At 45.4% G+C, this 16,643-nt stretch overlaps 1 protein-coding gene across 3 annotated transcripts in view; it reads left to right on the top strand.

The window, feature by feature from the left end:
• The window catches only part of LOC110508241 (activated CDC42 kinase 1), a 124,410-nt gene that overhangs the window by 89,467 nt on the left and 18,300 nt on the right, over window positions 1–16,643 (top strand). For all 3 annotated transcript variants that reach the window (XM_036966285.2, XM_036966282.2, XM_036966284.2), the window contains 5 exons: window positions 1,091–1,285; window positions 6,143–6,234; window positions 9,148–10,631; window positions 14,395–14,490; window positions 16,115–16,242. In XM_036966285.2, coding sequence (XP_036822180.2) covers window positions 1,091–1,285; window positions 6,143–6,234; window positions 9,148–10,631; window positions 14,395–14,490; window positions 16,115–16,242 — 1,995 coding nt within the window. The remainder of the gene's footprint in view (window positions 1–1,090; window positions 1,286–6,142; window positions 6,235–9,147; window positions 10,632–14,394; window positions 14,491–16,114; window positions 16,243–16,643) is intronic.

Here is a 16,643-nt window from a genome sequence, read left to right as displayed (position 1 = left end):
CTGTATGTGTTATGTGTTTATATACCTGTATGTGTTTATATACCTGTATGTGTTATGTGTTTATATACCTGTATGTGTTATGTGTTTATATACCTGTATGTGTTATGTGTTTATATACCTGTATGTGTTTATATACCTGTATGTGTTATGTGTTTATATACCTGTATGTGTTATGTGTTTATATACCTGTATGTGTTATGTGTTTATATACCTGTATGTGTTATGTGTTTATATACCTGTATGTGTTATGTGTTTATATACCTGTATGTGTTATGTGTTTATATACCTGTATGTGTTATGTGTTTATATACCTGTATGTGTTATGTGTTTATATACCTGTATGTGTTATGTGTTTATATACCTGTATGTGTTATGTGTTTATATACCTGTATGTGTTATGTCTTTATATACCTGTATGTGTTTATATACCTGTATGTGTTATGTGTTTATATACCTGTATGTGTTATGTGTTTATATACCTGTATGTGTTTATATACCTGTATGTGTTATGTGTTTATATACCTGTATGTGTTACGTCTTTATGTAGATGTGTTGCATGCATGGGCTTGTTTATCTGCTGTGCATCCGTCTGTCTGTCTGTCTGTCTGTCTGTCTGTCTGTCTGTCTGTCTGTCTGTCTGTCTGTCTGTCTGTCTGTCTGTCTGTCTGTCTGCACTGTGTCTGTCTGTTTGTCTGTCTGTCTGCACTGTGTCTGTCTGTCTGTCTGCACTGTGTCTGTCTGTCTGTCTGCCTGTCTGTCTGCACTGTGTCTGTCTGTCTGTCTGCACTGTGTCTGTCTGTCTGTCTGTCTGCACTGTGTATGTCTGTCTGTCTGTCTGCACTGTGTCTGTCTGTCTGTCTGCACTGTGTCTGTCTGTCTGTCTGTCTGGCTGGCTGTCTGTCTGTTTGTCTGCACTGTGTCTGTCTGTCTGTCTGTCTGTCTGCACTGTGTCTGTCTGTCTGTCTGTCTGTCTGCACTGTGTCTGTCTGTCTGTCTGTCTGTCTGCCTGTCTGCACTGTGTCTGTCTGTCTGTCTGTCTGCACTGTGTCTGTGCTTTTTCTCACGTTCATCTGACAACCCTCTTTGTCAGAGCGGAGAACTACTGGTGGCGGGGCCAGAACAAACGCACGCTGAAGGTGGGCCAGTTCCCCAGGAACGTGTTGACCTCCGTTGCGGGCCTATCGGCCCACGACATCAGCAGGCCCCTTGAACACAGCTTCATCCACACTGGCCATGGAGACTCCGACCCACATCGCTGCTGGGGCTTCCCAGACCGCATTGACGAGTAAGACATAACTAATCCTAACCTTAAATCATCAATGAGTAAAGACATGTCCTCATAACTAACTTGGACCATATTAAAGACATGTCCTCATAACTAACCTGGACCATATTAAAGACATGTCTTCATAACTAACCTGGACCATATTAAAGACATGTCCTCATAACTAACCTGGACCATATTAAAGACATGTCCTCATAACTAACCTGGACCATATTAAAGACATGTCCTCATAACTAACCTGGACCATATTAAAGACATGTCCTCATAACTAACCTGGACCATATTAAAGACATGTCCTCATAACTAACCTGGACCATATTAAAGACATGTCCTCATAACTAACCTGGACCATATTAAAGACATGTCCTCATAACTAACCTGGACCAGATTAAAGACATGTCCTCATAACTAACCTGGACCATATTAAAGACATGTCCTCATAACTAACCTGGACCATATTAAAGACATGTCCTCATAACTAACCTGGACCATATTAAAGACATGTCCTCATAACTAACCTGGACCATATTAAAGACATGTCCTCATAACTAACCTGGACCATATTAAAGACATGTCCTCATAACTAACCTGGACCATATTAAAGACATGTCCTCATAACTAACCTGGACCATATTAAATATTAAAGACATGTCCTCATAACTAACCTGGACCATATTAAAGACATGTCTTCATAACTAACCTGGACCATATTAAAGACATGTCCTCATAACTAACCTGGACCATAGTAAAGACATGTCCTCATAACTAACCTGGACCATATTAAAGACATGTCCTCATAACTAACCTGGACCATATTAAAGACATGTCCTCATAACTAACCTGGACCAGATTAAAGACATGTCCTCATAACTAACCTGGACCATAGTAAAGACATGTCCTCATAACTAACCTGGACCATATTAAAGACATGTCCTCATAACTAACCTGGACCATATTAAAGACATGTCCTCATAACTAACCTGGACCATATTAAAGACATGTCCTCATAACTAACCTGGACCATATTAAAGACATGTCCTCATAACTAACCTGGACCATATTAAAGACATGTCCTCATAACTAACCTGGACCATAGTAAAGACATGTCCTCATAACTAACCTGGACCATATTAAAGACATGTCCTCATAACTAACCTGGACCATAGTAAAGACATGTCCTCATAACTAACCTGGACCGTATTAAAGACATGTCCTCATAACTAACCTGGACCATATTAAAGACATGTCCTCATAACTAACCTGGACCATATTAAAGACATGTCCTCATAACTAACCTGGACCATATTAAAGACATGTCCTCATAACTAACCTGGACCATATTAAAAACATGTCCTCATAACTAACCTGGACCATATTAAAGACATGTCCTCATAACTAACCTGGACCATATTAAAGACATGTCCTCATAACTAACCTGGACCATATTAAAGACATGTCCTCATAACTAACCTGGACCATATTAAAGACATGTCCTCATAACTAACCTGGACCATATTAAAGACATGTCCTCATAACTAACCTGGACCGTATTAAAGACATGTCCTCATAACTAACCTGGACCATATTAAAGACATATCCTCATACCTAACCTGGACCATATTAAAGACATGTCCTCATAACTAACCTGGACCATATTAAAGACATGTCCTCATAACTAACCTGGACCATATTAAAGACATGTCCTCATAACTAAACTGGACCATATTAAAGACATGTCCTCATAACTAACCTGGACCATATTAAAGACATGTCCTCATAACTAAACTGGACCATATTAAAGATTAAAGACATGTCCTCATAACTAACCTGGACCATATTAAAGACATGTCCTCATAACTAACCTGGACCATATTAAAGACATGTCCTCATAACTAACCTGGACCATATTAAAGACATATCCTCATAACTAACCTGGACCATATTAAAGACATGTCCTCATAACTAACCTGGACCATATTAAAGACATGTCTTCATAACTAACCTGGACCATATTAAAGACATGTCCTCATAACTAACCTGGACCATATTAAAGACATGTCCTCATAACTAACCTGAACCATATTAAATATTAAAGACATGTCCTCATAACTAAACTGGACCATATTAAAGACATGTCCTCATAACTAACCTGGACCATATTAAAGACATGTCTTCATAACTAACCTGGACCATATTAAAGACATGTCCTCATAACTAACCTGGACCATATTAAAGACATGTCCTCATAACTAACCTGGACCATATTAAAGACATGTCCTCATAACTAACCTGGACCATAGTAAAGACATGTCCTCATAACTAACCTGGACCATATTAAAGACATGTCCTCATAACTAACCTGGACCATATTAAAGACATGTCCTCATAACTAACCTGAACCATATTAACGATTAAAGACATGTCCTCATAACTAACCTGGACCATATTAAAGACATGTCTTCATAACTAACCTGGACCATATTAAAGACATGTCTTCATAACTAACCTGTACCATATTAAAGACATGTCCTCATAACTAACCTGGACCATATTAAATATTAAAGACATGTCCTCATAACTAACCTGGACCATATTAAAGACATGTCTTCATAACTAACCTGGACCATATTAAATACATGTCTTCATAACTAACCTGTACCATATTAAAGACATGTCCTCATAACTAACCTGGACCATATTAAAGACATGTCCTCATAACTAACCTGGACCATATTAAAGACATGTCCTCATAACTAACCTGGACCATATTAAAGACATGTCCTCATAACTAACCTGGACCATATTAAAGACATGTCCTCATAACTAACCTGGACCATATTAAAGACATGTCCTCATAACTAACCTGGACCATATTAAAGACATGTCCTCATAACTAACCTGGACCATATTAAAGACATGTCCTCATAACTAACCTGTACCATATTAAAGACATGTCCTCATAACTAACCTGGACCATATTAAAGACATGTCCTCATAACTAACCTGGACCATATTAAAGATTAAAGACATGTCCTCATAACTAACCTGGACCATATTAAAGACATGTCCTCATAACTAACCTGTACCATATTAAAGACATGTCCTCATAACTAACCTGGACCATATTAAAGACATGTCCTCATAACTAACCTGGACCATATTAAAGACATGTCCTCATAACTAACCTGGACCATATTAAAGACATGTCCTCATAACTAACCTGGACCATATTAAAGACATGTCCTCATAACTAACCTGGACCATATTAAAGACATGTCCTCATAACTAACCTGAACCATATTAACGATTAAAGACATGTCCTCATAACTTTCTCCATCTAACTGTCCCATCCGTGTAAAATCTGATCACATTTGATAATATGTATAACATTCTGACAGTTCAGTGAGGGTTTAATTTGTAAATGGAATTGAACCCTCAACCTTGGCTTTGCCAGTTCCATCATCTTAGTAACTGAGTCATATAGGAACAACAAAATGTTAGAGAATCAAACAGTATCTTCACTTGAGTCTTTGTTGCCAAAAAAGTAAATTGGTTTTCTGACCAGTAGAGCGCAGTAGAGTATAGTTAATTTGACTTTAGTCAGGTGAAGCGCAGTTGAAATGACACCATCAGGCCAGGGTCACCTTCAGCAGGACGCAAGGTTTTTCAAATAAATATTCTACTCTGTAGAACACACATTGCAGTCTGACAACATTCGACAATGTTTAGCAACTAGCTGAACGTGGCCCAGGGTTGGTTAAGCAGATGTGAATCCTGGGGGAGCCACTGTACACCTGATTTATGGCTAGCCCAGACTAAAGAACCTCTTGGTATGGAAAGTCAATAAATTCTCTCACTCTCTCTCTCACTCGCTCTCTCTGTGTCTCTCTCTCTCACTCGCTCTCTCTGTGTCTCTCTCTCTCACTCGCTCTCTCTGTGTCTCTCTCGCTCTCTCTCTGTCTCTTTCTCTCTGTATCTCTCTCTCTCCATCTCTCTCTCTCTCTCTCTCTCTGTATCTCTCTCTTTCTCTCTGTATCTCTCTCTCTCTTTCTCTCTGTATCTCTCTCTCTCTTTCTCTCTGTATCTCTCTCTCTCTTTCTCTCTGTATCTCTCTCTCTCTCTCTCCCCCCCTCTTTCTCTCTCTCTCTCTCTGTATCTGTCTCTTTCTCTCTGTATCTCTCTCTCTCTCCCTCTTTCTCTCTCTCTGTATCTCTCTCTCTGTATCTCTGTATCTCTCTCTCCCTCTTTCTCTCTGTATCACTCTCTCTCTCTCTCTCCCCCTCTCTCTCTGTATCTCTGTCTCTTTCGATCTCTCTCTCTCTCTCTCTCTCTCTCTCTCTCTCTCTCTCTCCCCCTCTCTCTCTGTATCTCTGTCTCTGTATCTCTGTATCTCTCCCCCCCTCTCTCTCTCTCCCCTCTCTCTCTGTATCTCTGTATCTCTCTCTCTCTCTCCCCCCCTCTCTCTGTATCTCTGTCTCTTTCTCTCTGTATCTCCCCCCCCTCTCTCTCTCTCCCCTCTCTCTCTGTATCTCTCTCTCTGTATCTCTGTATCTCTCTCTCCCTCTTTCTCTCTGTATCACTCTCTCTCTCTCTCCCCCTCTCTCTCTGTATCTCTGTCTCTTTCGATCTCTCTCTCTCTCTCTCTCTCTCTCTCTCTCTCTCCCCTCTCTCTCTGTATCTCTGTCTCTGTATCTCTGTATCTCCCCCCCTCCCCCCCTCCCCCCTCTCTCTCTCTCTGTATCTCTGTCTCTTTCTCTCTGTATCTCTCTCTCTCTTCCCCCCTCTCTATCTGTCTCTCTCTCTCTCTCTCTCTCTCTCTCTCTCTCTCGCTCTGTATCTCTGTATCTCTTTCTCTAGTCTGTACTTAGGAAACCCCATGGACCCACCAGATGTCTTGGGGTTGGACCTCAATGCTGCCCGGCCCACTCAGCTACTGGGACGAGCAAAAAGTGAGTGGCCGGGTTCCTAAACAACCTACTGCCCCTGTCCCATAGCACTATTTATTTGGACAACTATTGTCAGTGACTCTAGGAAGTATGTTTCTCTCGCTGGTTGGTGTTTCTTCTCGCTGGTTGGTGTTTCTTCTCGGTGGTTGGTGTTTCTTCTCGGTGGTTGGTGTGTGAATGTGTCCAATCTGACTTGACTGTTGCCACAATGTGTCCATTCTGACTTGACTGTTGCCACAATGTGTCCAATCTGACTTGACTGTTGCCACAATGTCAGACAGCCAGTCTGGTCTCTCTCCCCAGCCAGCCAGTCTGGTCTCTCTCCCCAGCCAGCCAGTCTGGTCTCTCTCCGCAGCCAGCCAGTCTGGTCTCTCTCCCCAGCCAGCCAGTCTGGTCTCTCTCCGCAGCCAGCCAGTCTGGTCTCTCCCCACACCAGCCAGTCTGGTCTCTCTCCCCAGCCAGCCAGTCTGGTCTCTCTCCACAGCCAACCAGTCTAGTCTCTCTCCACAGCCAGCCAGTCTGGTCTCTCTCCCCAGCCAGCCAGTCTGGTCTCTCTCCCCAGCCAGCCAGTCTGGTCTCTCCCCACAGCCAGCCAGTCTGGTCTCTCTCCACAGCCAGCTAGTCTGGTCTCTCTCCCCACAGCCAGCCAGTCTGGTCTCTCCCCCAGCCAGCCAGTCTGGTCTCTCTCCCCAGCCAGCCAGTCTGGTCTCTCTCCCCAGCCAGCCAGTCTGGTCTCTCTCCGCAGCCAGCCAGTCTGGTCTCTCTCCCCAGCCAGCCAGTCTGGTCTCTCTCCACAGCCAACCAGTCTAGTCTCTCTCCACAGCCAGCCAGTCTGGTCTCTCTCCCCAGCCAGCCAGTCTGGTCTCTCTCCCCAGCCAGCCAGTCTGGTCTCTCCCCACAGCCAGCCAGTCTGGTCTCTCTCCACAGGCAGCTAGTCTGGTCTCTCTCCCCACAGCCAGCCAGTCTGGTCTCTCTCCCCAGCCAGCCAGTCTGGTCTCTCTCCCCAGCCAGCCAGTCTGGTCTCTCTCCCCAGCCAGCCAGTCTGGTCTCTCTCCCCAGCCAGCCAGTCTGGTCTCTCTCCCCAGCCAGCCAGTCTGGTCTCTCTCCACAGCCAGCCAGTCTGGTGTCTCTCTCCACAGCCAGCCAGTCTGGTCTCTCTCCCCAGAGCCAGCCAGTCAGTCTGGTGTCTCTCCCCACAGCCAGCCAGTCTGGTGTCTCTCCCCAGCCAGCCAGTCTGGTCTCTCTCCCCAGCCAGCCAGTCTGGTCTCTCTCCACAGCCAGCCAGTCTGGTCTCTCTCCACAACCAGCCAGTCTGGTCTCTCTCCCCAGCCAGCCATTCTGCTGTCTCTCCCCAGAGCCAGCCAGTAGGTCTGGTGTCTCTCCCCACAGCCAGCCAGTCTGGTGTCTCCCCCAGCCAGCCAGTCTGGTCTCTCTCCCCAGCCAGCCAGTCTGGTCTCTCTCCCCAGCCAGCCAGTCTGGTGTCTCTCCTCAGCCAGCCAGTCTGGTGTCTCTCCCCAGCCAGCCAGCTAGTCTGGTGTCTCTCCCCAGCCAGCCAGTCTGGTGTCTCTCCCCACAGCCAGTCAGTCAGTCTGGTGTCTCTCCCCAGCCAGCCAGTCTGGTCTCTCTCCCCAGCCAGCCAGTCTGGTCTCTCTCCCCAGCCAGCCAGTCTGGTGTCTCTCTCCCCAGCCAGCCAGTCTGGTGTCTCTCCCCAGCCAGCCAGTCTGGTGTCTCTCCCCAGCCAGCCAGTCTGGTCTCTCCCCACAGCCAGCCAGTCTGGTCTCTCCCCCAGTAATATTGGTCTCTCCCTCCAGCCAGCCAGTTTGGTCTCTCCCTCCAGCCAGTGGTGTCTCTCCCCTCAGCCAGTGGTGTCTCTCCCCAGCCAGCCAGTCTGGTCTCTCTCCCCAGCCAGCCAATCTGGTGTCTCTCCCAGTAATATTGGTCTCTCCCTCCAGCCAGCCAGTTTGGTCTCTTCCCTCAGCCAGTGGTGTCTCTCCCCACAGCCAGCCAGTCTGGTCTCTCCCCCAGTAATATTGGTCTCTCCCTCCAGCCAGCCAGTTTGGTCTCTCCCCCCAGCCAGTGTTGTCTCTCCCTCCAGCCAGCCAGTGTTGTCTCTTCCCCCAGCCAGTGTTGTCTCTCCCTCCAGCCAGCCAGTTTGGTCTCTCCCCCCAGCCAGTGTTGTCTCTCCCTCCAGCCAGCCAGTGTTGTCTCTTCCCCCAGCCAGCCAGTTTGGTCTCTCCCTCCAGCCAGCCAGTGTTGTCTCTTCCCCCAGCCAGTGTTGTCTCTCCCCCCAACTCCCGCCTTCTTCTCTGCTCTTTCCTAGCTCCAGTCCTCTCCTCTTATCTCTCTTTCTCGTCTCAGTGTCTCCATTTCTCTTCTTCCTCCTTGTTGTTACTCTCCCTCTCTCCCACAAACGGGGCAGTCTGGGTTGCTGTGCATTGAGTGGGTTAAAAGACAAGTTGTTACTGTAGTTTTTAATGGTTATGATTACAGTTGTTTTTAATGTTTATGATTACGGTTGTTTTTAATGTTTATGATTACGGTACTTTTTAATGTTTTTATGAGTTTAATGTTTATCATTACGGTGCTTTTTAATGTTTATGATTTCCTCCTAAACATCTTTAAAGAGCTAATGTTCTCTGTAGGATTGTATTTGTTTCCATTCATACACAGTGTATGAATATCCACACATTACAGATGGACACACTGAGGAATATTACCTACTCATTTCAGGGACATTATGCGCATAAATAAACCTTACATCAAAGGCAGCACTCAAGGTTGAGCACTCATTGTAGACAGCTGGGACCTTGGGGATGGACTACACTGCTACATGAGTAATGAGAGGTTACAGCGTTGGGTTAGGGTATTGTTGCCAAAGTCATTAAGTTGTGTTTGTTTGTCTGTTTATTTGTCCAGAGCCATGCTACGACTCAGTGACTGAGGACGAGGAGCTGACCGCCTCAGGCCTCAAGAGGCTGTCGCTACGGAAAGCAAGTTCCATCCTCAAGCTCAAACCTGCCGCCTGGGTCTCCGCCTCCAAACAGGGGGAACGGACTACGGGTTCAGGCCACACCCCCAGCAAGGTGTCGCTCATCGACTTTGAGCAGGAGTTTCCCCCGGCCACACCCTCTCCCTCCCCAGTGGCAGAGCTACAGTTGCCCTCATTGGTCAAGCTGTCCCTGGAGGCGGAGTCTATTCTGGACAGGACTCCTCCTCAGAGCCCATGGTGCTCGCTGCCTTGCCCTTTACACCCCACGCCAGTGGTGGACTGGGACGCCCGCCCCTTACCTCCACCTCCTGCGTACGATGACGTGGCGCAGGACGAGGAGGACATGGAGGTGAGCTCCATCAACAGCTTGGAGCAGCGACAGCAGAGGGGGATGGGTGAGAGCCACAGCCCCACGGAGGCCATCCCGGCTGGGGAGGAGGGGAAACCCCTGGGGGACAACCTCTTCTTACCCTCCCAGCAGGACCAGGCCTACACATCCTTCTCCCAGTCAGCAGAGATCTTTCAGGAGCTCCAGCAGGAGTGCATGAGGAGGCTCAATGTGCCCACAGGAGGAGTTCCCCAGCCCCCCTCTCCGTCACCGAGCTCAGGCCTCCAGTCCATAGACGTGCACCGCCATATCGTCCTGTCCTTCTCCGAGGACAAGCCCCAGATCCCTCCCCGCATTCCCATCCCACCTCGCCCCGTCAAACGAGGGGACTACACCCGCTGGTCCGGTGACCTCTCCCTGTCCCCGACTCCACCTTCAGAGGAAGTCCAGGACCGGCCCCCTCAGATCCCCCCACGGAACCCCCTGTCCCAGCCAGGCTCACGCACCCCCAGTCCCATGGGGCTCCAGGTGGGCTCCCCCCAGCAGAGGACAATGGTTTGCCCCAGCGCCCCTCCTCCGGCCACATACGGATCCTACCTCTCCACGTCCCCGGGGATGATCATGCCCACTACGCACAGCTTTGCCTCGGACCCAAAATACGCCGCGCTCAAGGTCATCCAAGCACAAGCCCAGGGTAAGGACCTGGCCAAGGGGCCATGCATCCTGCCCATTGTCCGCGATGGCCGCAAAGTCAGCAACACGCATTACTACCTCCTGCCTGAGAGGCCGCCTTACCTGGACCGCTACGACCGCTTCTTCAGGGAAGCAGGAAACGTGCCGACCGGTGGCGGCGGTGGGATCTGTGAGGAGAGGCAGCAGGCCAACACGGCCACGGTCAGGCCCATGGTGGTGAACCAGCAGCAGCAGAGCAAAGGAGGAGATATCAAGGCCAACTTCTCCAACAACAACAGCAGTCTGGGCTGCCGGCCGGGCATTAAGGCCTCCATCAGCCTGCCTAGGGTCAGCTCTGAGGGGTCAGCCAGCAGGGCAGCGGGTGAAATCACAACAGACCAGGTCAAGATGGTGTGTACTACCGAAAGCGCCAGTCAGATTTGCTTTTTATAATCCGTAATCAGTTGATAACTGGAAAGGACTTAGTCTACTAGACAAAAACACACAGGCCTACCAAAACAGAAACACACAGGTCTACCAAAACAGAAACACACAGGTCTACCAAAACAGAAACACACAGGTCTACCAAAACAGAAACACACAGGTCTACCAAAACAGAAACACACAGGTCTACCAAAACAGAAACACACAGGTCTACCAAAACAGAAACACACAGGTCTACCAAAACAGAAACACACAGGTCTACCAAAACAGAAACACACAGGTCTACCAAAACAGAAACACACAGGTCTACCAAAACAGAAACACACAGGTCTACCAAAACAGAAACACACAGGTCTACCAAAACAGAAACACACAGGTCTACCAAAACAGAAACACACAGGTCTACCAAAACAGAAACACATAGACCTACCAAAACAGAAACACACAGGCCTACCAAAACAGAAACACACAGGCCTACCAAAACAGAAACACACAGGTCTACCAAAACAGAAACACACAGGTCTACCAAAACAGAAACACACAGGTCTACCAAAACAGAAACACCTAGACCTACCAAAACAGAAACACACAGGTCTACCAAAACAGAAACACATAGGCCTACCAAAACAGAAACACATAGACCTACCAAAACAGAAACACATAGACCTACCAAAACAGAAACACACAGGTCTACCAAAACAGAAACACATAGGCCTACCAAAACAGAAACACATAGACCTACCAAAACAGAAACACATAGGTCTACCAAACAGAAACACACAGGCCTACCAAAACAGAAACATACAGGTCTACCAAAACAGAAACACACAGGCCTACCAAAACAGAAACACACAGGCCTACCAAAACAGAAACACACAGGCCTACCAAAACAGAAATGAGTTATGAGTGATGAGGTATGAGTAATGAGTTATGAGTAATGAAGTATAAGTAATGATGCTACAGTGTGGCATTACAGTATGTTGGATATGGAGACAAAGAGCACAACTACTGATTCAGAAAACAAGAAAAATGATACAAAAAGTATTAAAAGAAACTAGAAATCGAGTTACAATAAATCAACTTTGGCGGAGTTAGAGGATACACCCAGCAGTTTTTCTTTCCCTTGTTCGTTTATCATTTTGCTGCCAAATCAAACTTCCCAAGTCCCCAGAGGATTAAAGTACTGGGATTCGGTCCACAGACAACCCTGCGCAAAACTATCTAACCAATCGATCTAAATCAACACTCTCTCAACCAATCAAGTATCCATCAAAGATCTATTTTATAAGTAATATTTTATTACATTGCATTACATTGCACTTAGTTGTATAATATAGTAAATTGTTGTCCCAACCCATGTCATTGGAGTTGTATAATATAGTAAAGTGTTGCCCCAACCCATGTCATTGGAGTTGTATAATATAGTAAAGTGTTGCCCCAACCCATGTCATTGGCGTTGTATAATATAGTACATTTTTGCCCCAACCCATGTCATTGGAGTTGTCTTAACATAAGCTATGGGCATAACACTTCTAAATATTGGTCTGTGGGATCAGATGCAATCAACACCTAGATTGAACTGGAAGCTGACTTGTTGGGGGACCAGTCCAATATTCCCTATATAGTGCACTAAATCAAATCAAATCAAAGTTATTTATATAGCCCTTCGTACATCAGCTGATATCTCAAAGTGCTGTACAGAAACCCAGCCTAAAACCCCAAACAGCAAGCAATGCAGGTGTAGAAGCATGGTGGCTAGGAAAAACTCCCTAGAAAGGCCAAAACCTAGGAAGAAACCTAGAGAGGAACCAGGCTATGTGGGGTGGCCAGTCCTCTTCTGGCTGTGCCGGGTGGAGATTATAACAGAACATGGTCAAGATGTTCAAATGTTCATAAATGACCAGCATGGTCGAATAATAATAAGGCAGAACAGTTGAAACTGGAGCAGCAGCACAGTCAGGTGGACTGGGGACAGCAAGGAGTCATCATGTCAGGTATTCCTGGGGCATGGTCCTAGGGCTCAGGTCCTCCGAGAGAGAGAAAGAAAGAGAGAATTAGAGAGAGCATATGTGGGATGGCCAGTCCATCCAGACAGGATGACCACATCAGTGACTCAACCCACTCAGGGAAGGCATGAGAGAAACCCCAGTAAGCCAGTGACTCAGCCCCTGTAATAGGGTTAGAGGCAGAGAATCCCAGTGGAAAGTGGGGAACCGGCCAGGCAGAGACAGCAAGGGCGGTTCGTTGCTCCAGAGCCTTTCCGTTTCCGGTTCGTTGCTCCAGAGCCCCATAGGCTGTAGTTAAAAGTAGTGCCCTATATAGGGAATAGGGTAGGATTCCCCAACTGGTGGCCAGTGGTTTTATTTGTATCGCCAAGTTTTCTGAGCAAAATGATGATTATAATTTGAATTTATTTTCATAATTTTCATTGTTGGACATAACAGACTAAAAACACCAGGAAATCTGTTCCCAAGTATTCCCACGCATAGTAGATGTGATCGTATACAAAATGTAAGCAAGGTTTGAAATTATTATGTTTTAGTCAAATATTATATCTGTTTGTGCTTCTTGTGGTAAATTTGTGCTCTACAAATGATTTGTAATTATGTTCCGGTCCGCCGACCAGACGCTCAAGACATATTTGCTCCGCAGCTGAATGTCGTTGATGATCCTTGGAATAGGGTTTTGTTTTGCTTTGGAGACAGTGTTTTGGTGTTTCACACGCCATCATTGAACAGGAGGGGACAACAGAGGGCAATTCCTGACCAGTCTTTCCATAACATCAACTCCTGACGAGGAACTGTTTGTCTGCTTGCTTATAGACATCTTCTCCTTACTGGTGGATTGATAACTTCCTAACTAAATCCAAATTCAATGTTTCAAACTGTAACCAAATTCTATTTGATGTATAACAACCTAATGTAATTTGTGCACCGAGAGCACTTGGGAAGATGGATGGACTGAGAAAAGGGTCTTGGAAAAGGTTCAATAAGGAGTCTGCATTAAAGCAGGCAGTCAGACAGACAGTCAGTCACTCAGAAGTCAGTCACTCAATCACTCATTAAAGCACTCACACGCTCGCTCATTAAAGCACTCACTCACTCATTAAAGCACTCACTCACTCATTAAAGCACTCACACGCTCGCTCATTAAAGCACTCACTCACTCATTAAAGCACTCACTCATTAAAGCACTCACACGCTCGCTCATTAAGCACTCACTCACTCATTAAAGCACTCATTCATTAAAGCACTCACAAGCTCGCTCATTAAAGCACTCACTCACTCATTAAATCACTCACACGCTCGCTGCATTTAAATTCTGTACCCTTTTTGAAAAGTGTTCACTCATTCACTCCTCTATGCATTTAAAAGCATTGGCTTGGTGCAAGGACGGCTGCAGGGAGTGTCCACCATATTGCTCAGACCAGTCCATTCCTTTCAAATCCATGAGGTAGAGTGTACGAGTGCAGAGAATACAATTTGAAGCCACTCACTCACTCAAAAAGACTGATAGTCACTCAACACCTATTCTTTTCCACAATGTATTAGACTTGTAGGACAAACATAATGAGCATGCCACTAAAGTGTTAGTGTGTGAGTATAGTTGAATCATTTTTTTTTTTTAAGTGTTGTGTATGTGGTTTTGATTGACAGTAGAGGACTGCAGAGCTGATTGGTTAGTGTAGCAGAAGAGTTGATATGATTGGTTGTTTGTGTGGCATCCACAGGTGCAGGAGGCGGTACATGGCGTGACTGTAGAGGAGTGTCAGACAGCCCTCCAGAACCACAACTGGAACGTGCAGAAAGCTGTGCACTACCTCAAGGTAGGGGCCCTTGGTGGTAGTGCACTATTACCTTGTCACACTATGGAGCCAATCAGAGCTGTACTACGTTGTCCTGGTTACTCATCCACCATAGTTGCTGGAACCTACAATTACAACATTTCTAATCACAGCACTATATAAACTCCCCGTGATGTACAGTTAAAGTCAAAGATTACATACACCTTAGCCAAATACATTTAAACTCAGTTTTTCACAATTTCTGACATTTAATCCAAGTAAAAATTCCCTGTTTTAGGTCAGTTAGGATCACCATTTTATTTTAAGAATGTGAAATTTCAGAATAATCTTGAAGAGAGTAATTTATTTCAGCTTTTATTTCTTTCTTCACATTCCCAGTGGGTCAGAGTTTACATACACTCAATTAGTATTTGGTAGCATTGCCTTTAAATTGTTTAACTTAGGTCAAATGTTTTGGGTAGCCTTCCACAAGCTTCCCGGTTCACGGTTGGGATGGTGTTCTTCAGCTTGCAAGCATCCCCCTTTTTCCTCCAAACATAACGATGGTCATTATGGCCAAACAGTTCTATTTTTGTTTCATCAGACTAGAGGACATTTCTCCAAAAAGTATGATCTTTGTCCCCATGTGCAGTTGCAAACTGTAGTCTGGCTTTTTTATGGCAGTTTTGGAGCAGTGGCTTCTTCCTTGCTGAGCGGCCTTTCAGGTTATGTTGATATAGGACTCGTTTTACTGTGGATATAGATACTTTTGTACCTGTTTCCTCCAGCATCTTCACAATGTCGTTTGCTGTTGTTCTGGGATTGATTTGCATTTGTCACACCAAAGTACATTCATCTCTAGGAGAAAGAATGCGTCTCCTTCCTGAGCGGTATGGCAGCTGTGCTGTCCCATGGTGTTTATACTTGCGTACTATTGTTTGTACAGATAAACGTGGTACCTTCAGGTGTTTGAAAATTGCTCCCAAGGATGAACCAGATTTATGGAGGTCTACAATTTTTTTTTCTGAGGTCTTGGCTGATTTCTTTAGATTTTCCCATGATGTCAAGCAAAGAGGCACTGAGTTTGAAGGCAGGCCTTGAAATACATTCACAGGTACACCTCCAATTAACTCAAATGATGTCAATTAGCCCATCAGAAGCTTCTAAAGCCATGACATAATTTTCTGAAATTTTCCAAGCTGTTTAAAGGCACAGTCAACTTAGTGTATGTAAACTTCTGACCCACTGGAATTGTGATACAGTGAAATAATCTGTCTGTAAACAATTGTTGGAAAAATTACTTGTGTCATGCACAAAGTAGATGTCTTAATCACAAAAATACATTTGTGGAGTGGTTGGAGTGGTTGAAAAACTAGTTTTAATGACTCCTACGTGTATGTTAACTTCTGACTTCAACTGTATAAACTCCCAGTGATCTATAATCATTGGCAGCATAAGGTGTGCGACTTTCTTTATTTTTCCTTCGGAAGTTGTGGAAATAAAACCTTTCTAGCTTACAAACAGGGATAAGTCCTTTTTACAGAATTCAACCCATCAAAACATTTGCTGATTTTGAAATATCTGATGACGGATACATGAATAATACAATGTTTTCAGAGATGATGAGTAGTAAGGGTGAGTTGTAACTGATCCTGTTGTTGTCTAGGTTGAGCAGCTGTTCTGTCTTGGCCTGAAGACCAGGCTGGAGTGCTCCAAGATGCTGGAGATGTACAACTGGAACCTGGAAGTGGCCAGCACTCAGCTCCTGGACTCCTACAGCTCTGTCACGCAAAGGTAACATAGAATTCTGGAGAACTTAAAGGGATAGTTTGAGATTTTGGCAACAAAGCCCTTTATATACATGTTAGCTGGGGCAGCAGCGTAGCCTAGTGGTTAGGGTGTTGGACTAGTAACTGCAAGGTTGCAAGATCAAATCCCCGAGCTGACAAGGTACAAATCTGTTGTTCTGCCCCTGAACAAGGCAGTTAACCCACTGTTCTTAGGCTGTCATTGAAAATAAGAATTTGTTCTTAATTGACTTGCCTACTTAAATACAGGTTAAATTAAAAAAAATAGCTGATCCCAAAGACTTCCAGCGTTTGGGCTAATACTAGATAGCATTTGTTTTGCCAAACTACCTGTAACTTCCTTCATACTGGATGCAACGACATAAAAATGGGTCCATGACTTAAATA

The sequence above is a fragment of the Oncorhynchus mykiss genome, chromosome 28 (assembly GCF_057628025.1).
Source record: "Oncorhynchus mykiss isolate SJ-2025 chromosome 28, ASM5762802v1, whole genome shotgun sequence".
Lineage (NCBI taxonomy): Eukaryota > Metazoa > Chordata > Actinopteri > Salmoniformes > Salmonidae > Oncorhynchus > Oncorhynchus mykiss.
Note: the sequence above shows the minus strand (reverse complement) of the source record. Positions and strands in the feature narration are given on the sequence as shown.